General features: G+C 42.2%; 1 protein-coding gene across 1 annotated transcript in view; it reads right to left on the bottom strand.

Annotated features, from left to right (window-relative positions):
- The window catches only part of RASSF3 (Ras association domain family member 3), a 59,074-nt gene continuing 36,616 nt past the window's right edge, over nt 1-22,458 (bottom strand). Inside the window, exons 2-5 of the mRNA XM_059816247.1 lie at nt 3,598-3,705; nt 1,985-2,252; nt 775-890; nt 1-425 (exon numbers count right to left, since the gene is read on the bottom strand). Coding sequence (XP_059672230.1) covers nt 276-425; nt 775-890; nt 1,985-2,252; nt 3,598-3,705 — 642 coding nt within the window. The 3' untranslated portion in view covers nt 1-275. The remainder of the gene's footprint in view (nt 426-774; nt 891-1,984; nt 2,253-3,597; nt 3,706-22,458) is intronic.

The following is a 22,458-nucleotide window of genomic DNA, read 5'->3' as shown; positions in this document are numbered from 1 at the left end:
ACAGCTTGCACCAAGGTAACTTGGAAAACTCTCTAGGCACACAGAGGGTTGCAAACTGATGTACAAACATGCAGAATCCCTTACTTGTGGGTGCAAGATGCTAAGTGACCTGGCATATGGAACTAAGTCTATAGCAAAATTCAGGTACCCTGGCATCACAAAACAGTCTTCCGAATAAAGAAAACTACTCTCTGCTGCTCTTTGTACATTGGGTTTGGCATGCTATACTGACATTTGGTAGCGTTTATTTTTCCTGAGTGTTCTTTGGCCCCCTTTTAACCAGGTTTCCACACCCCACCAAGGGCTTCTTCAAGTTTGTCTCTGTAAGCTGCATAACGCTTCTTCAAGATTTGAAGTTGCTCATTTTCCTCTTTGTCCAGTATACGCAAGAAGTTTTGCAGTTCAGGAATACTAAAAGCTTCCCACTGGAAAGAGAAAAAGAGAAAAGGATGGATGAGATGAACAGAAAATAGTTTATATATACACAGTATTTTCAAACAAAACCTCAGGCACTCAAAACAATTTCAAACTGAAACAGTATTGGGCACCCTCCTTCCAAATCTCAGGGATCTGAAAACATTTTACTCTTTCAAACTGTTTTTTGTTCTGCTAGTAACAACAGGTCAGTCTAACCACAAATGAAACGTTTACAAAAGGCACAAAGTAAATATAACATGAAAAAAAAATTCTGCTTCCAAAAAATGCACAGATCAAACAGAGGCCCACTCATGCACGAAGTTAAACAAACACAAAACCAGCACGCGTGTAACATACCATAACTTCTCCAGTTTCATGCTCACGTAGAACAAAACTGAGCATTTCTGTTCTGGGGCCTGCCACCAAACGCAGGTAGAGGGGATGTTCTCGGTCTGACAGCTTGCATGTATAAACTGCAGGAGAAGAAATCACAGTAATTACCATCTTTCCTAACGATGTTTCAAGTGCTTTGAATGATTAACACTAGCTAATGTTAGAAAATCTCAGAGATACGCATGTGTAGCCACAAAATTTACACATTCTACATACTGTCTATATATTAGCCTACATACTTGTTTTGAGCAAATGAGTTTTAGGGAGGAGCTGAGCAGATGACTGATGGTAACAGCGCAACACTACATTCACACAGGAATGAAATGTCCTCCAGTCAACACAGTACACAATCTGAATACATGCAGGGGAAAAAACACAAGAAAAAAAAATACAACACAGATCTGCTGCTATAACTAAGCATTTAAGACATCAGAGCTGTGCTATCACCATTCTGATACCTCTTCCACTTAATCTCATACACAAAGTCTAAGAGACAACTCCGCCTGCCTGACACGGTCGGTGTGACTGACAGCCAGAAACATCTGAACTCTTGAAACTGTTCTCAATGTCCATAGAAGAAGGCGGATTCTAAGTGCAAGAACACAATGTTGGCAAAACGTGCTTTTCACTAAATACACTTTTCGCATCTCCTGCTACTTCCAAACACAATACACAACAAACTTCTAACAGCAGTCGGTGCACAGGAGAGCCATGTGCACTAACACACGTGAACACAGTGCACGTGTCCATGATGCTCGTCACCTCAACAGTTCTCTGCCAATGCAAGGACTGCAGGTATCACAGACACCATTGTTTCTCTTTTTAAAAATCTGTCCTGAGATTTAATCTCCCAAATCTGCAGTATATCAGGCTATCTGAAACTTAGAGCCTGATAAGGGGGCATCTTAAATAAAATATAATTGATTGCAAGGCACAGGAGATCTGTGTAGATGGCTTAGTGGGTTCTCTTGTCTTTTGTGAATTATCCTGAAATACCCCCAAATCATTTACTCTCTTACACATGCCTACTTTTCACAAAGAGAAAAAGATGAGAGCAAGATTATCACTTCCATTTATCTGAGTTCTTCCACCCTGCTTACTTCAAGTATTCCTACAGCACAACTCCCTCCCCAAACCCCTGTAACTACCAAAATGTCACAAGCCTAACTTATACCTTGGTCTTCCTTGTGACAGCGTTTATAAAGTGCAAACTTCGCAGGGTTGTCAGCCACAAAAAACTTCTTGAGCAAAGCCTCAATAACTTCACGAACAGTGTTGGTGCTGCTGATGTGAAGGGTATTCACGCAGCCGTCCGGCAAGTAAAAAGCAGTTTCGTTATTGCTGTGAGCACACCTCCCCTGGCTCTGGGAAGACTGCACAGTGATTGGTCTGCATAGTTCCATCTGAACTTTGATGAAGCCAGTGTAAATCCCGTTTGTGTTCTGAAAAGGAGGAAAGTATCAAACTGTTAAAATTAGTAATGACCAGTTGTGACACATTAGTAGAGTAGGCAGATTAAAATGGTCATAGTGAACACAATTTAAATGCCACTGTAATACATGACGTCTCATAGGAAAGAGATTGTTCCAATAATTCAGACATTTATTCTTTCTGGTATATCTGCTGAATATTTTTTTTTCTGAATAATAACTACTGAATTTTAAGAGTATTAGGATCTCATCAAGCAAAAGATATTACAAACTGGTGATAAGTTTTCACATTAGGAGAGAACTATGAAGTGAAAAAGACCACTAACACACACCTTTAACAACAGATTTTATGCAAAAATACAGAAATTATCTCCCACATTTTAGCTGTGCTTGCCAAATTAGTCTAAGGCATTAAGATGCTCGAACCCCGCTGCAATTAAAAAAGAACCAGAATAAATGCCAGTCTAATCAACATTTCAAGTTATTTATTGCAGTTGCTTCTGAAAGACAAAATAGCAAAATTGATCAAACCTTACTGAGCTGGAAAACTTTAGGCAATCTGGTTTTAGGTATAGTAAGCCCTGACCCACATGCAAATGCATAACAAAAATCTTAGTAGTACATAGTGGTACTTACATGGTTTAGCATACAATGGAATTTCAAAATTTCCATATACTATACACCCACAGGAATACATAATGTATCAGAAAATCTGGACAATGCAATGATTCAATAACAGCTTGGTAGGCAGACAGATGTGAATTTTATTACTATGGTCTGCAGCAGGCTGGACTGAGTCTTAGACCTCGTCCACAATCCTTGGAAATGAAAAGTCTATATGAATTCCATTGTCTGTATTGTCTGTGCTATGGGGGTGGGGGGAAGGAATTCTCCTCATGCTGAAAACCTGTATGACTACTCCAAAAATTATGTCTCCTATAATAAATATTGCATGTTTTAACTTTTCTCATTGGTTGAGCATCTTTATCAGAGAGATACCTGACAAAAATCTACACAAATAAAATAAATATCTTTTCATGTCTACCAGCTGAGGATTTTCATCTGGCAAATTTACATCTTAGTGTCAACTGAGAGTTTATCTTAAACACGTTTCAAATGACACATACATATGTTTCTACTACAGTTTGTTTCAATCCATATAAGAGACCTACGTGGATAAAAATATTTCAGTTGTGAGTTTTAATTTCCAGATCTAAGAAAGAGCCTCTAACAAAGTCATTAAAACAGAGGCAGTTTCATATGTGAGATGCTGGGAATAAAACAATTCACAATGCACTAGAAAGTTACAGTTCAATTGCTCCTATTGAAAATTACAGGAACCCTATGCAAAACTTACCAAGGTCATCTTTAATTTATCAGTGACAGATGAATTATAGCTTTGTATCTTCTCTTTAACTTCTTCTTTACTGAGATAAACATGAGGTTCTCTCTCCTTCTGAACATCCTTCAACAGAGACAGCAGTTTTAGAAAACAAAATAATTCTTTTATGACTTTGGATATGAGCATTCTTAGTCCAAATGGTAATTATTCCACAGAGCCTCCACATACAATAATTAGCTGTACAGCAATAGAAAGGATTAACATGTTAGGCAAGTCAAACAGAACACTTGGACTGAATGAAGGTGGTTAAATCAACAATCAACACACCCAAAGACACTTGTGTCCTTTTTTTGCCAACTGTTTTCATTCAAATATTTATCAGCAGTATGTAAAACAGCTCAGCTCATTTTATGGCTTGATTTGCTCATGTCAATGCTATGCAATATTCTTAAGAATACAGTTGCAATTTTCACAAAATATTACTGAGGGCACAAATGGATATTTCTAAACAAATGAAGAATATATATTAAAAAAGCAGCACATACTAACAAGTTACACCAACAATCCCCGCGCGTGCCAACAATGTAAGAGCATCCCTGCATTCCAACGTGACAGACGGCATGTTACGCACAGGGTCACTGACTACTACGTGAACCATCAGAACTAACTCTCTAGCTATGTAATGTTACACCAAATCCATGTTTTTTCCATGGGGAAGGCGCTATTAGATGTTTTTCAACTGCTGCTTTGATGAGCTTGCTACGGATTTTACATGCAGCAGTAAAAACAATCCCTGGAGTTGGATTTTATCCAACCAAACATTTGTTCCCAATCCGTATTCCTGCAGCAAACCAGCATTATAAATACACTCCAGTTTCTACCACTAGCACAAATGCCATATATAGTATGAAAAAGTTTCAGCTCTCAGCTTTAATGATTTAAGACTTCATTTAGAAAGCTTGAAGCTTTCAGGGTACATCTGAACACATGAATATACGTTCACTGTATGGATAAACTGTCAAGTCACGGTGTTCCAATCTGTCCTCGCAAGCACATCCCAGTGGAGCTTCTCCTAAGAAAGATTTTGCTGACTTCAGTGGCCAGTCCTGTATCACAGTCGTCTGGATACCACTCAGCATACACTTTTGCAGGCACTTCGGTTTGCCAGAAACGACCCCAAAGATGAGCACATCTGGTGTGGAACTGTAAGTTTTCATTCACCAGAAAGCATCTGCAGAATTTTTTCTGTCTCCCAATTTAAAACCAGCTAGTTTTAGTTCTTTTGGGCTTAGTTTTGCTTTTCCTATATGGTATTTTACTAAATGACATGCTGGAGCAGACTTTTTTCCCATAGCTATAAAAAGAAAGGTGTGGTCTGAACGGAGAACTGGAAACCAGAAACCTTGAATTCTGATCTGGGCCCAGATACTGATTTCCTGCATAACACAGAGAACATACCTTTATTTCACAGATCAGGAAACTGAGGCAAAAAGAACACCAGCTAAATACAACTCTCCTATTAGCTCCTTAAGCACAACTCTAAGACTGTGTAGCATCTTGCACAGTTGCCAGACCCCACCTAGACTATTACAAAATACCAAATTACTAAATGCTTTCAGAATCCAAGTCTCCATTCTCACTACAGAAATTAAGCCTTCTTGACCTTCTATTTTTCATCTTCCCCCTCCCCCAAACTGTCATAATAATGACAAATACAGTTTCGTCTGAACTGCTCACTTCATCTCCCCAGGGCTTTTACAGCCTTGTAGTGTTCTATTCAGGGGCAAATGAATAGTTATAAAACAAAGCAGGCACAGAAAAAAAAAAATCTAAGCAGAATTTTTTCCTCTGAAATTGAAGTAAATGTTATTGCTGTTTTCATGCTTAAAATAAATATCAAAAGCAACAAGTCATAGTCAGAGTCTGGAAATATGGGCACTCTAAGTGTTGACTTCAAATAATGTTGTGGAGTGGGCAGAGACAACCTTAGCAGTGGATACTGAAGGGACAGGCAACAGTCTGCAGTCCTCTGGCCGTTAAGGCCTGACAGAGCATTTGCCATCTGTATGACTGATTACAAGAACCCAAGCTTTAACTTGGAACATTCCTAGTCCCTGTAGCTGCAGACAAGCCTCTTCACATGGATACCAGCCAAGACTCATCTCTGCGAGACAAGCATGTTGTGGAGTTCATACCTCTCCAATCTGCTAACACTACTGATACTGAACTTCCATTAATGGACACCTCAGTTTTAGTATTTATCATTACTCCATTGCTGATTGTTCAAGCAGGTACTTATCATCTACCCTGTTGGAGTTGATTGTCACCATGATTACTGAAGTAATCCACAATATCCATTATCATCAAGAGAAAACACTAACCAGAAAAAGAGGAAAACACTCACCACCTTTCCTATGTTCAACCCTGGTTGAACACGGTACAGTTTTTCTCTGACATTCCTGGAGCTGAATTGCTCTCAGTACACAGTGGTACTTAACTTTTGCCATACACCTTTGTCTAGCCATGCTTTAAGTTAAGATAAATAAGTCTTTTTTGACCAACGTACTTAGGTGAATGGAGGAAGACTTAGCAAACTCATTTCCCACAGTTCTCATTTCCTTCTGTACTTGTCACCTTGTAACAGGACCCACACTACAGGAAAAGTCTTCTGCTATCTCTGTTTAGGTCCAGCAGATCAAATTCCACTGTTATCTCAGCAGATAAATCTATTACCTGTAGAAGACCTTGAGTCATCCAATACAACAGAGTAACAGCAGTAATTAACTCACCTCTACCATGCTTTACAATATGCTTGTATCACATTGCTCTGAAATGCCCACCAAATGGCTGAAGCCCTTCCTGTTCAGGGTGAGACTACTGGGAAAGCAATTACTTCATCCTCAACTGTTTTAAACAAAGGAGCAAGGGCATTTCAGAGGTGAGATTTAGGTGTTACAGCCAAGTACGTCTATCATTGGTTCTTGTGACAGTTCTGCCTGGTCTGGTGAGAGGAGAAGCCAGTCTGTGTCACCTGGTGGCTCACCCAGCCCAGGACAGAAGCTGCTTTTTCCACTGTGGCCCTCCTGTGCCCCCCAGGCATGCTCTGCAAGCCCTGGCACAGCTCCTCAGAGCCAGCACACTGCTGAGGTACGAGAGGCGGCATGCTCCAACCAGCCAATTCATCTCTAGGCCAATTCAGACGCAGCTAATCCATCTCCAGCTCTCTGCGAAAACGCCCAGCGTGCACGCCTCAAAATTTGTATGCTGGGAATTGTGGAACTGTTTTTCTTCAAAAGTTAGGCCTGGTGATGAGTTTCCTAACCACAGACCCTTGCGTATGTCACAGCAGCAGGGTGAGGTATAAGTGCAGTCAACAGAGCAGTTCACACTGTGTCTTCTGTCAGCCAAGACCTAGATGCTGCTGGGCTTAACAATGGCACTTCTGGGTGCTAGTGTTCAAAAAGGCATTTTCTCTATAAAACAATGCACAAACATTTCAATATTATTTTCATTAAAAAAAATAAAAATCAAACCTGAGTTAGGTGTGACTCCTCCATCACTTAACCAAATTATATTCTCGGTAATGGCTGCCAAGTCATCACTCCTTCTGCCTCCCAGCCCAATTAAGTGTGTTTTCCTCATCAGAACTCCTGGGGTCTCCTTCCATTCCCTGCTTCTCATGTTATATGCTACTTCCTCAGCCAAGCACAGATGTGAAAGATAAAAACTAAACTCAAGAAGACAGCTGAATGCATCAGAATCCATATAGATGATGTCTCTGGGTCCAAAACATTACTTCTAATCCAACCTATTAATTTTTGTGAAAATCATGCTGTCCTTCCTAACACTTACAGCACACACCATTGGCAGCCATTTGTACTAAAACCATTCCTCAGGTCAACCAAAGCATCATTTGAGAATTAAATGCAATTCCTAAGCAACAGCTGCCAGTGAGAGGGAAATGAGGCAAGTGCTTTCATTTCCCCAAGGGGAATAGCTGGTCTTTCATTAGAGCTCATGATGCAATGCCTCTTCGCAGTTGAGCTTCCTCTCAAAAAAAAGGTCAGAAAATGGTTTTTTTCTTTTATCGCCTCCACCCGCCATGCACATCTCATTTATTGTATCGCAGATGTTTAGAGAAGCAGCACTCCATTTTTAACATTTGTGCCCTGTGCAAAGCCCCCCGGAGACTAGTTCAGCATGAATCCTCAAGGAACACAACTAAAACTACACAGATTACAATTAATTGCAAATCAAGTTGTGGTCCCCAAAAAGAAGTATCGCATCACATCTGGGACTTTCATAAAGTCTAAGTCCCACAGTTACTGCCAAACCCTAGTCCTGCATGCAGTAAGAAAGCGCTAAGCTCACAGCTAGCAAGCTGATACGGGATGAGGCTGAGAAAGTGTTCCACAAACAAAGAAAACCCCCAAACCCTGAAGCCTGTTTCATCAGGATCCTTGCCTTGAGACAGATGGATGGCTTCCCCAAACTGCTACTATAGGCTTTTATTTATGGTGGGATACAAGAATGTCTCTCTCTTCTATCTAATCTCTTGTTTTCACAAAACTTGTAGAAATTAGCATTTCTTGTAGAATGGGGAACCAAGCTCCTCTTAACATTTCAGCTTGACGGACAAAGGAAAATATAATGGACAAAAGGTTAACCTATCCCAGGAACATATTCAAGTATTTTTGTAAGAAATCTAGAGAACCAAATACCTGTGGGAGCTCAAGACGATTTTTAAGCCATGTCAGTCCCTATCCCCTGCCCTCACATTTCATATTAATCCCACACATATAGTGATCCTTGATTCAGTCAGATGAATGAAGATGCCCTTATCTTGCTGAAAATTGCGGCCAGGAATCACTTCCGAAGTAAAGCACCGAGGCTTTGCCAAATGAGAGATGCAGCCTGATCTACATTAAAAAACCCCAAACACCTAAGTCTTATTTAGTCATAAAAATTGTAGCTAATGCATCCTACTTACAGCATGTTTGCATTAAAGAAAGGATTTAACTAACAGTGCTGTCATACAACAAAAAAGCCCAGCAGAGAATACAGGAAGGAAAACAGAGAAAGAAGACTTCTGATCTCAGTTGTTGCTACTTCTACAAGCAAGAACACTCTCTTTCCTAGAGCCTGCCAGCACTCCCACAGGAAAGAAATAAATTGAAACCTTGCAATTAAGTTATTTTGAAGCAAACATCTTGCTTCTTCCTCATGATAACTCCTGAGAGCAGAGTAGCTTTGCCAGCAACAGCAATTTCTCCTTCCATCCCAGGGCAAGCCCGCACTCAGGAGATGTGCTCTTCCTTCATTCAAAAGCCTGAGAATCACCAGGGAGAGCTACTGGTCATGTCCCTCCACAAAGAGTCAGTCAGAGACACCAGTAGCCAGAAAGGTATGGAGAAGACCAAATGGAGCAGGGGAGGCGGGGAAGCATATTAGCATCCAAGCAGCTCCAAGGATTGCACCTTCTCATATAGCTGCCCCTTGAAACATTTGTGTCCTCTTGAATAGGGTGAGATTGCTCTCTGGGTCAGGGAAAGGGGAATTTTCTGATAGAATGGATGTAGGCAGAATAATCTCTGTATCCTCTTCAGTACCTTTTCCTTCCCACACTCAGTGTGATCCAGTTCTCACCCCTGTCAGTGGCACACAGGGCAAGGAAGCAGTTTCTTTTTTAGAAAAAGACTTCATTTTTCTATGTGGGTTTGGCTGACCTGAGTCTTAAATAATTATCCTGACAGTCAGACAGAGTTCAAGAACAGCCTGCACCATGCCGTCCTGAAGCAGCAAGAGAAGCGGCACCCTCCCAGGTCAGGTGTATGGTGTATCCAGTCTGGTATTCTCCCTCCGACAGCAGCAGAAATAAAGGCTATTTCAAGCGAGCATGTGAGCCTTTTCTGCAGCCTCTCTGCTGGCATCCACAAGTGTTGTAGCAGGAATTTAGAGGGCACCTCCCTTCCGAGTCTGTTTAGTGTCTATTTATGGACCTGGTGTCTATGCATGCACATAAACTCTTTTTGAACCTGCTGATAGTGCCTGTCTCTACACCTCCTGTGGCAGCAAGTTCCAGAAATTCATGACTGCAGTGTGAAGAAGTACTGCCATCTGCTTTAAGCTGATCTTCTATTAAGACAGAAGATAAATTCTGTTAAATACGACACGTCTGCCATTTGCAGATGACACCAAGTTGGGCAGGAGTGTTGACCTGCTTGAGGGTAGGAAGGCTCTGCAGAGGGATCTGCACAGGCTGGATCAATGGGCTGAGGCCAATTGTATGAGGTTCAACAAGGCTGAGTCCTACACTTCGGTCACAACAACCCCATGCAATGCTACAGGCTTGGGGACGAGTGGCTGGAAAGCTGCCCTGCAGAAAAGGACCTGGGGGTGTTGATTGACAGCCGGCTGAAGATGAGCCAGCAGTGTGCCCAGGTGGCCAAGAAGGCCAACGGCATCCTGGCCTGTATCAGAAATGGTGTGGCCAGCAGGAGTAGGGAAGTGATTGTGCCCCTGTACTTGGCACTGGCAAGGCCACCCCTGGAATCCTGTGTTCAGTTTTGGGCCCCTCACTACAAGGAGCACATTGAGGTGCTGGAGCGTGTCCAGAGAAGGGCGATGAAGCTGGTGAGGGGTCTGGAGCACAAGTCTTATGAGGAGCGGCTGAGGGAGCTGGGGTTGTTCAGTCTGGAGAAGAGGAGGCTGAGGGGAGACCTTAACGCTCTCTACAATTACCTGCAAGGGGGTTGCAGAGAGGTGGGTGTTGGTCTCTTCTCCCAAGTGATGAGTGTCAGGACAAGAGGAAATGGCCTCAAGTTGTGCCAGGGGAGGTTTAGGCTGGATATTAGGAAAAAAATTTTCACTGAAAGGGTTATCAAGCACTGGAACAGGCTGCCCAGGGAGGTGGTGGAGTCACCATCCCTGGAGGTATTTGAGATGTGTAGATGTGGCATTTAGGGACATGGTTTAGTGGTGGACTTGGCAGTGTTATGTTAACGGTTGGACTTGATCTTAAAGGTCTTTTCCAACCTAAATGACTCTGTAAGTCTATGAAATACATTGAATGCCCCTTAATCCTAATATAGGAGGACCTGGTGAACCTGAGTTTCACATTCAGCTTATCCATCACCTTTGTGATTTTGTAAACCAGGATCACACACCTTCTTTATTCCTTCTCCAAAGTGAGGAGCCCTGGACTCCTTAGTCTCTCCTGAGGCTTCATCCTCTCAGTCATTTCAGAGAAGGGCAACTAACTGCAGTAAGCCCTTCCTGAGATGTGGTGACCAGAGGCACATACAGAACTCACAACATAACTGTACCAGAGCTTAGGCACTCTTTATTTATTGACTTGTATACTACAGGTCTGTGAAAAATCTTTACCTAAGATACCCATGATGCAACATGGTCTCTCTTGAGGGCACTTCCACAGTGGTTAAAGAAATGCCCATGCAACTACCACAGCTAGTAATTTTAGCGTAATTTTACAAGGTACATGCATTCCAGTTAATAAGTAAATACTTGTTACTTTCAGACCATTTTCAGTTTTTCCTGAAGTACCACCAGGCTGTGTGGCTTGGCATGCTAATGAAAGCATTGAATGACAAAGGGTAAAGTAAAGCATTATGGCTCCTGTCTGACCTCTCTGATGTAAACACTCAGATGTTTATATGGTGAATATTTTTAAGCGGTACAGAAACAAACCAAGAACTCTAACTTCCCTTTATTCCTTTTAACAAGTTATTTTCCTTCAAACAGAGGCAATATAAACACAGTTAATGTTCAGGCATTGTGGAAGGAAGGCTAGAAAAAGAAATCTATTTGTTGGTGACATTAAATGAAATTTAAGCAGCAGTGTTAAGCTTATCATGACCTCACCTCTGAAAACCCCTAGTTACAAACCCTGTCATACCCTATATGGCTGTACTTTTAACTACTGGCATGCAACCCAGTTTTAAAAAGTCAGTCATCTGTTTAAAGTGAAAACCAACTGCATGAAGAACAGTATCTGAAGCTTGGCATTAGATTCTGTCCCCAAAGACACAGCAGGTTTTATGCAGATTTGTATCCCCCCCCCCCCCCCCCAATATAATGACATATTTTTAAGCAATACATGACATGATTTAAGTAACATTTCACAACTGTTTCAATTTTGCAAACTTCAGTAAAACTAGATGTAAGAAACATCACAAACAGTAAATAAGCTCCTTCAGGTCTCCTCTACAGGAAGTGTGTGAGTTTTGACTGCTGGCTATTTACACAGATACGGGGTTTAATGAAGTAAAATGGATTACCAGCCTCTTTGTGACCTGTACAACAAAATCCAGCCTTAAGCAGACAGTTAGGAAACAAACTTATACAAGATATTGTATAGAAAACTAATTAGTATCTCTTGAAAAGAAGGTTAAGATCATCTGGAACCTGAGCTATTAATACAGTTAGCAATCAGACAATTAAGTAATATTAGGACCGTGGGTCATTACACCACAGTATTTGCATGTGACCGACCCTGCAATATAAGAATCCAACACGCTCCATCTAACAGAAGGCAGGAAGAGGTTGTTTGCAACAACCACCCCCCAGGTCTTCAAATGCAGCTATCCACATTTTACATTAAAATTGGTATTGGAAACCAACTAGCTGTTCCTGGGGAAGCACAGTGCAGGAAGAGCAAGCTCCATGCCAGGCCAAGGCATGCAGTCTTCTCCCCGTGGTTACCGCCTGCACTTCTCAAGTCTGAGGCAAGCTCAGTCATGGGCCTTGTCTCAGCAGAAGCTGGGTGATGTGCCGGCTTTCGCCATGTGCATCAAACACCATTTCATCTTTAGAGCAACATTCCCTTCCCAGGTTTGGCGCAGTAGTCCAAAGATTGTGCCATCAAATTATTTTTTAAGCCTTCTGACAAAACCTGCCTGTATTGAGAAAAGGCAGCTTCCTAACCAGGCCCAGCTTCAGGGCTGATGTTAGACAGAAATGGTGAGCCTGCACATGGTCATGGCCCCACCAACCAAGTCTTTTTTTTTTGGATTTGTTCTACTTGAAAGAAAAATCAAAAACAAACCTCTTAAAAATTGCACAGTAACAATTCTCATCTAGGAAACATCATGTAACACATTGGCTCTTCAGATATAGCGCAACCCTGACAGTTTTTCCCTGGTCACAGACAATACAATGAAAACAACATTGTTCAAAAAGATACATGGTCTCCTCAAGCAAATGCTGGTCATGGGGGGGAAGTTCCTTGTTTGAGGAACATACAGTTCCCTAAAAAATTCAAGAAGTTACTGTTACTGTCTCTCTCTTGGTCACCCTGGTGCTGATCTCATATTTGAAACTTTTCTGAAGGGAAAAAGCCCTCCTCTACTACACGTGCATCTCAAAACCCCACAAAATTTAGGAACTACAACTACCTATTTTTCAAATAAAATCTCCATTGTAAAGGCCTCAAAAACCCGTAACAGTAAACGGTGGGGTGGGGGGGAGGGACAAGGAGAGGCAGAAAGTTAGAAGTTGTAAGCAATCACTGGTATCTTTAGTAAAGTACACATCCTCTAAGCCAAAGAAGCCAAATTACCTTCTTAATATGTTGAATATGACCACGATAAAACTGTCATATGCATTTATAGTCAACTTATGTGACTGCTGCTTTATATACATACACATCAAATGGTAAGAGCTAAAAACTAACTCCATCTAAAATCTAATAAAGTTTTCCATGACTGCAGCTCTCCTTCAACAGAGCAAGCTAGGTTTCATGAAATAAGCCCACAGGAAATATATTTACACCAACACTACCTCTCTCACTGCACTTTGTGTAATTAACACTCTGCACAGCTTCCACAGAAATATTAAAAAAGGAACCAGTCTCTTCAAAGAGGTATCCAAATTAGGTATTTCACATAGCGCAAACAAAAGGAGGCACCCCTGCAGTCTAGCCTGCGTGAAGGATTTGTTTCTCCTTTTACACTCCAGAAAATTTATATTATCTGGCACATTTCATTAATAGCTAATACTGTAATGACTGCACCCTCCTGTACAGCCTTGATATTACCATGTTTTATTAAAAGTAGGGTAGTATCCAAAAGATATTTCTGAAGCGGCACACTACAATCATTAGCTTTACCTACTACTGCCAGATCTGATCTGGCAAAAATTCCGTTCAGTATTTCAGGAAAAAAAAAAGGAGAGGGGGTAAACTAGGCGACCATCTCAGCACCACCACCATGTACTACTGCAGTGTAAACTTACATTGACCTTAACAATAGGTTCTTACGTCTCTCTCATATCCCCAGCCTTAAGAGGTCAAATGCTGAAAAATAAACACCAGATAATTGACTAGAGGGTCCTATCTCAAGGCTGCAGCAAATAGGAATTTTTTGGTTCTTTCCCCACCTTCGTTCAATTTTACTGCAGTTCCACTCTGAACTTACTAAAGCTTCAGAGCTCAGACTTGACTGCTGTTCCAGTAAAAAGGAAAACAAAGGCCTGAACCAGTCTTGGATCCAACTTTGCTGCAACTCCCTGGTTTAAGTTATTCTTCTCATCTTGTAGATGATGAATGCAGTTGAGCATCTTAGATGAGAAGAAACTGGGAAAGGAGTAGGCCGCTGGACCTTAGCCATCTAGCCCCATGCCACCACCCACAAAAGCTGACATCCCAGTGACCTCAAGCTCACACTGGTAAGGTGGTACTCGATCCTCAGATCTATGCCTTGTGAGGAAACTGATCAATTGATTCAGCAAGATTATGCCTTGAATAAACTCATCAGCATGGTAATGATAACCTGCTTTCTGAGGGGTTTTAATCCCTTGGTTTTCTACACCCTGTTTTATTACTCACACATACATTTAAACAGGCTACCAAGCACTTCAGCTGCAAGCAGAGTGGGAGTGACAAAAGGACAAGTTTTTTCAAAACTCCTATGTTCTCTAAAAAGAAAGACAAAACACACTACTACCATTACAAAAATGGAAAACTGCCACTAACTTATTTGACTCAACACTTTTCGCAAAAATACACTTGCTGCCTAGTTTCAGTATGAATTTGTTTTCCAGAGTACACACACACATTTATTTCTCACAAATGAATCCAGATGCCTCAAGCTGTAGACACCCATGCGGGGACAATTTAAAAGATTACTGCTTTTAGCTGTATGCCTACTTCTCTGCTAGATGCTACCACTGCCTCAGAAACCAATGCCAGCTGTCACAGTCCTCGTTCAGTAACAGACCCACTACGAGGCTGTAGATGACTTCTACAAATCCAGGAGGCTCCTTTCTTAATTAGGATGAACATAGTATTTTTTCTTTTTACAGGTGAAAAAGAACAGAATAAACAAATTGAAAACAGAAGAACTAGCAAGAGAAAGTGGGGGGTTTTGTTTTATTTTTGTACAGGTAAAAAAAAGGCCACGGATTATATAAACAACCATTCATCAAGTCTGCAGCATAAGAGAACTACGGTGCAATAAACACTTTACCACACAGGTCCCAGCTTACCCAAACACTGTGCTAGCCTGGTGCCATGTATCAGCAGACAGTTTACACCACTAAAACCTCCAGTGGTGACGTGAGCACGCTGATCCCTCCCAATCAACTCACGATTTCTGTCTCAGGGCAGACAATTCTGTAGTAATGAGTCACTTCAGAATTACACGTCAATTGTTACAATCAGACTTTTTTTTTTTTTTTAATGACATCAATAAAAGAGTGGGGTGATACCAGTGCTATTTAGATCAACGCTGGCGGGACACAGTGGAGAGAGGAGAACAGAGTAGGAGGTCACAATGGGTAGACTTTCAAGGGAGGTGTGAACATAAGACTTTAGAACATGGTTAATCAATATCCCCCTGGAAAAGCTGGATAAACAAACTTTTCTTCTGAGGAAAGGTCAGGAGAACAGCAATTAGGCTGTACTGGAGAAAAGGGCTTGCTTGCTTACAACCTGAAGTTATGGCCCGACTCCAAACACAAGTTATTTTGCCATGCTAGAGAACGGCCACCAGGAAACCAGAGAAGGGGGAAAAAGATGACATGCTTTGTTCTTAAGCAGCAAATGGGAGAATGTGTTGATTTTACAACAGAAAGTTCAAAAGTTGTTCTTTTTTTCTTTCCAAACAGCTATTTCCCTGCTTTTATGGGCAGGATGTTACAGGCACAAGGAAATGCTGCTGCTACTCCACCTTTCCTTACGCCCAACTTCTGCTTCAGGAAATGTGATTATGAAGCTCATGAAGGCATGAGATCTGTTAGCGCTGATAGGCATTTCAGGTGCAAGGAGAAGAGAGCCTACTAGAATTTTTCACAAAAAACCTACCCTTGTTAATGTTAAAGAGAATAGGGAAAAGCAGTACCCACCACACCCTCTGAGAAAACATTCTCAGAAGACAGGACACATTAAAAAGGACAGGTCATCTTATGGACAAGCATGGGATAAGCTGAAAACAGTAGAATCAAAGTTTCCTCAAATAAACAACAAATTCTGCAAAGCAAAACCACAAATTAACTGCCTTTTTAATAAAGTCCCTGTACTGTAATAAAGTTTTAATAAAGTTTCCTGTACTGTAACAGAAAATACTAAGAATCTTGATGTTTAATTCATGTTTTTAGGTGGCAAAATAAAGCAAGCAACCTGGTATCAACTCCATTTTGACAGGGGATCAAAGTTAAAAAAAAAATGACCCAACTGGAAACAAAGCGTTTACCTATGCCTATAAACTTAAACTTGTTAAGTTACTAAATTATACCACTAACTTATCTTATTAGAAGTTTATCAATCTTAGGAGCCATTCTTAGGAGCTTACAAATACACACATGCACACCCAAAACTATATAGTCAAGCAGAATCTCTTCAAATCTCTTCAGAAGTTCCAGATATGTTCTTGCCTTTTTCCACCTCTGACAAACACAAAAGCATTAGTCCTGTAAATAGACCAGTCAGCTCACATCCACTCTTCCATTGAGCATATATAGCATAGGTCCACTAACAAGACCTCTCTAACTGCAGACTTGCCATGTGTGAAGGACCTCAGCTTTACACACCTCAACCAAACCTGTAACGAATTAAAGAGGTTTTTTTTCTTCTGTTCCAAACCTGTACAGGCAATTAGCCAGAACACTGAAATTCAACCAAATTTCTCTCAGTAGCTCCTTTACGTAACCTGATTACAGAGACTCTTCAAATTGACAAACGTCATATGTTCATGTAAAAAACTTTTCTGTAATGCCTAGTTGCATGGGGTAGGGAAGGGGGAGAGGAACGCTGTTGTTTCCTGCGCAGTGTCCTGACCAGGCAATCCCATATTATAATGCAAGACACAAGGAGCAGACCTGCAAACTGCAGACAACAGAACAGTGCAGAGAAGGTATTCAGTTTTCTATTTTTAAAAAGGCATTCATTTAGCATTCAAACAATCATTTCCATCTCATCAACTTGTATAACAAATCCCAAAAGTTACAACAACATAGTAAAAAGTGTCACCTTTGCATACAAACTACAAGGCAACCCTTGAGCCTAAGAAAATTCTCTCAAGATGGCCGAGCCTGGTCCTTGATTATTAGGACAATTCATTAGTGAGTCTCAATGAAATGAGTAGAGTTACTCATGCAGTTATTTATTCGGGTAATTATTTAGTAAATCTTCATGAGATCAGTGTAGTTAGTTACGTAGGCTCTATAAACATAGCAAGGTGACACACACCAATGCCCATGTGTGCACACAGGCAGGAAAGATATGTTTTTAGAAAAAATAACATGGCAACATCAAAGTGTGGAAACACAGAGACTTAAAGGGAGCTTACTACATGCTTTTAATCAAATGTTTTTTATGATGCAAAGTGAGAAGAAGCCAGCCACAGCTGGCTGTGGTATTATAAAATCAGCATTTCAGAAAAAGAGCAAAGGCAGTCTGAACAAGCAAACTACAAAGGATGCAAGTGATCCTAAGAAAAGATAATGCTGTGGGCTGTACAACTTGACATGCCATCACACCTCCCAGTTTTGCTTCAGTAAGCTGCATTTTGTTTGTAATTTCTCAACCTAGCACATCTTAGTAATTTACGTGATTGGAAAATTAACAAGAGCCCCAAACATCTTCCAGGCTTAACCAGACTAGGAAATACCACATTTCTAGTAAGTCATAAGAAGCTTAGTCCTACCCTAAGGAAAGTCACTGATCAAAACCAGCAACATCTTGATGTTATTGGTAACACAAGGAGAGCATGCTCCCCCCTCTTTGTACTCCTAAGCAGTTTTACATGGCCACATCATTATACTAGAAATGAAGTACACCTGTTCCAGGCACCCTCCCACATCAACACATTGTGTTTTGGGTCATACAGTGCATACGCAGGACAGCCAAGGAGCCTGCTCTGGGACACAGCTTCCCAAAACACCCTCTGCACCTGACAGAGGGGCAGGCACTGTGCAGACCCTGCACCACAGCCCCCTCCTACCACCGGAGTCCTAGCTCTGTGCCCCAAGCTGCAACGGATGAAGCTGGGAAAGAAATATTTACATTTTCCAACAGAATTTACCCTACTGAGTGCCAGTTATGGAGCTGCGCTCCTCTCGTGCTCAGCACATCTCGGGATTCCATCAGCCACCACTATTTGTTTTTCCTGCACACACAGGAGACCTGCACCCAACCTGATTTCAAAATGCTTTGAAGGGAATTTGTGTGCATGTATACAGGCAGGTCTAATGACATCACGGAGCCATGCTCTTCTTTTAGTTAGTTCAGATGTTGCCAATAAAATGGGTAACAGAATAATTTTTACGGCAGAATGGGATTCTTTTATATATTAGTAATACATGACAGGTAGATGATCAGCTAACTGCTGTAACTGGTGATAAACTCGACCTGGTGGGTGGAGAGAGGCTCCCTTCTGGCAGGTGCTGAAGTACCAGCCCTTTGCGGTGTCTTGCCCACAAACTGGGGGCATCGAATGCGCTCCTGTGTATTAGGACTGCTCATAACCTGCACTACTACCCCATCCCCCCAGTCTCTTTGCAAACTACTACTGGTTAAGAGAATAATTTGCCAGCACAACTGGAGATTCCTGGGAACATTTTGCAAATCAGCTGTAAACAGTACACTTAGCAAACCCTTTCTACAAGATTTCACATAACAAGGAAATGTTATCACTGCACCCATAACCTCAGCCTTCTTGCGTTTCAGTTTATAGTAACTCCCACATATCTTTTTAACAGGACTTTTTGAAATACCAAGTTACCAGGAATGCTGGCAATAGGATACTAGATTTTTGTATTAACTTTTCTAACATTACGCAATCTTCCAGATCTGACTGCTTCAGTTCAGAAAGAGTACTCCCACTGAAAGGGCTACTGCCGCCTTCCACCATGACAGCTGTTTGTAAAACGTGATCTCTGTCTGCGTCCAAAACCTCACTAATATTTGCTGCCTGATCCAAGCTGTTTAAGTGATTGCGTGTTCCTGGTAGCTCTGGAGTAGCAAAAGCACTGAACAAACCCAGTACAGTAAGATTAAAAACTAAGAATTAACATAAGAAAGAGGAGCCAAAAGAGCACAGCAATAGTTATTTAGATTTATGAATAACAGAACACAACTCTCCCCACACCCAGACAGAAACTCCCAACATCCAGCTTGCTTTTTAGAAACAAGAGCCATCAAAATGCTGCCAAGGGACACCTGGCCCCTTAAGAGGCCTCTCATTTACTGTCTCTGCAGCTGGATAGCTGGAAAGTCACTATTTTTCACTCCTGCACTCAAACCAGGAATGAAAAGCCAGTTGAGATTTTACCATGAATACATATGTAGTTTTAAGGAGAAGTAGTTTAATCTAGTAGTCTTTAATTGTATGTCTTGGGAGCGAAGTGCTGAGCAAGCATAGGCTATAAGCTTTACTATGAATTTGAACATGACTGCTAAGTAACGTGTTTAAGAACATTGAATTGGAAATAAGGCTATGGACAGGTATATAAAATGCTTTCTGGAGACAAATAAGCACACATCCAAGTGTCAAATCTGCAACAGTAATTTGAAAACAGATTATTTAAAAAGAACACAAAGCATTATCTCCATGGCCCAAAAATATGTACTGACTGATATTGTGGCAGACAGCAACAGCCATTTTTCAGTTCATCACAACTTCAACAAATGTTAAAAGCCTGAACCAAAGTTCACAATACTGCATATCAAGACAACATTTTTCCCCCTCTCAAAACTCCAGCCAAAACTGCTCCATTGCAGCAGAGGGAGAAGCTGCAGGGAAATGGTGGATTTGTCCACGAATGAAATTCAGCCAAGTGTCTCTGGAGCAGCTGTGACTGTGAAGGGAGAGCTGCAGAGTCCAGGAGGATGACAGGGAACCAGAAGGGAAAGGTAGCGCAGAGGCACAGCAAGTCAGGACTGTGTGCCAAAGGAGATGCATTTAGCTGTGTTTCAGAATTGTTACTCAATTCAAGGACCACCTACTGTTTAAACAAAGGCATCTGCCTTTTTGAGCAGCATCGTTATATTTGTTCTCATCAACAACCAAATAAAAGTTTAGAACAAACTAATTAATGGTTTATCATCAGTATATTTTTCTCTGCACTCCACGTAGCACTGTTTTCCTTGCATACTTGCAAACACGAGCATTTAGGGTTTCCACGGCTAGGTTTTGGTAGCGGGCAGGGCTACAGAGATGGCTTCTATAAGAAGCTGCTAGAAGCTTCCCCTGTGTCTGATAGAGCCAATGCCAGCCAGCTCCAAGACAGACCCGCCGATGGCCAAGGCCAAGCCCAAGCCCATCAGTGATGGTGGTAGCGCCTCTGGGATAACACATTTAAGAAGGGGAAAAAACTGTGGCAGAACAGCAGCTCGAGAGAATATGCAAGAGAAATAACTCTGCAGACACCAAGGTCAGTGAAGAAGGGGGAGGAGGTGCAGAGACTCCCCTGCAGCCCGTGGTGAAGACCATGGTGAGGCAGGCTGTCCCCTGCAGCCCATGGAGGTCCACAGTCTAGCAGATATCCACCTGCAGCCCATGGAGGACCCCACACCAGAGCAGGTGGATGCCTGAAGGAGGCTGTGACCCCGTGGGAAACCTATGCTGGAGCAGCCTCCTGGCAGGACCTGTGAAGCCATGGAGAGAGGAGCCCACACTGGAGCAGGTTTGCTGGCAGGACTTGTGACCCCGTGGAAAGGACCCATGCTAGAGCTGTTCGTGAGGAACTGCAGCCCATGGGAAGGACTCATGTTGGAGAAGTTCATGGAAGACTGTCTCCCATGGGAGGGACACCACGCTGGAGCAGGGGAAGAGTGTGAGGAATCATCCCCCTGAGGAGGAAGGAGCAGCAGAAATAATGTGTGATGAACTGACCGCAACCCCCATTCCCCGTCCCCCTGCGCCGCTCAAGGGGAAGAGGTAGAGAAAATCGGGAGTGAAGTTGAGCCCGGGAAGAAGGGAGGGGTGGGGGGAAAGTGTTTTAATATTTGGTTTTAATTCTCATTATCCTACTCTGATTTTGATTGGTCATAATTAAAACTAATTTCCCCAAGTCAAGACTGTAATTGCTGAGTAATCTTCTCCCTGTCCTTATCTCGACCCACGAGCCTTTCATTACATTTTCTCTCCCCTGTCCAGCTGAGGAGGGGAGTGGTAGAGCAACTTTGGTGGGCACCTGGCGTCCAGCCAGGGTCAACCCACCACCCTGTGGCAATATTTTCATCAAGCAACTGTGCCTGCAAGGCTGGGTCTGCAAGATCCCTTGCTGCAGAAAGTGGAAGGAGCCCAGCAAAGGAGGCAGGAACAGGAGGAGGAACCTCCTGGGTGAATTCAGCTTGGCAGGAATGGGTTCCACCCCTGCCTTGAAAAAGAGTTTTAAGTACAGAAATATTCACAGATGGCTAGTGGCAGGTTCTCTCCTTTTAGGGGAGCTGACATGAGACCTGACAGTAATTAGGATTTGCTGGGTCATGAACATTCACATCTGCAAGCAAAGCAAGCACATGCAGGATCTGTGCGTTCTCTGCAATGTGAGGTACATGCAGAAGTCTGTTGTAGCTGTAGATCTAACCAGATCGGAAGTAGAAGACATTTCTTACTACACAGAGGAGGGAGCAAAGAGAGGGACAGGATGGGACATGAGACACTGATCTGGATCAACACACCCATTCCCATGCCAGATGACGCAGCGAGACAGAAGGAGCCAATTCCACCAGATAAACCCAAGTGGCATATTTGAGAAACCCTAGCACATCCAAGATGCCTGCACAGGGCTGGCAGATATATGAGAGAGTTAGCAGGATGTCTCCAACCCATTAAGTGGCAACAGGAGACCAGGCAGGATACACATCCCACAGTACCCAAAATGACACCAGATACTTCTGGTTTAAGCAGCTGAGTCCCAACCTATATGTTGACTTGGTGGTGAGCTCAATTGCTCTCACCTCTGCTGCCAGCAGTGCCAGTGAGACACCTGCATTCACACACCTCCATGTAGGTGTTTTAGTCCAGAGCCGAATCCTACCCCGATAATGCCAGTAAGAGGCAGACTCAAAAAACACAGAAAGACAGGGTGGTTTTCGCAAGTAACAGTTCATCTGTGGAATTCCATGTCACAGGACACTGGGGATGCTTCAAATTTACGCGGGTGCAAAAGCAACTAGATAACTCATAGAAGAAAATAAACCCAGACTGCAAATCACAAGAGGCTAGAAAAACGTTCGAGCAAAACTCCACTGTGTATTTGTCCTGTTTCTCTACTCTTCCCCTGGCACCCAGCATTAGCAACTGCCAGACAGGATACTGGTCTAGCCAGATCTTGCTTTTGACTTTGTACAGGTATTCACACATTCCTTATGTTTCAGCATCCACTACGGAATGGGAATATCACTACTGTGTGAGA

The sequence above is a fragment of the Gavia stellata genome, chromosome 4 (genome assembly GCF_030936135.1).
Source record: "Gavia stellata isolate bGavSte3 chromosome 4, bGavSte3.hap2, whole genome shotgun sequence".
NCBI classification, from domain to species: Eukaryota; Metazoa; Chordata; class Aves; order Gaviiformes; family Gaviidae; genus Gavia; species Gavia stellata.
This window is presented reverse-complemented; position numbering and strand designations above follow the sequence as displayed.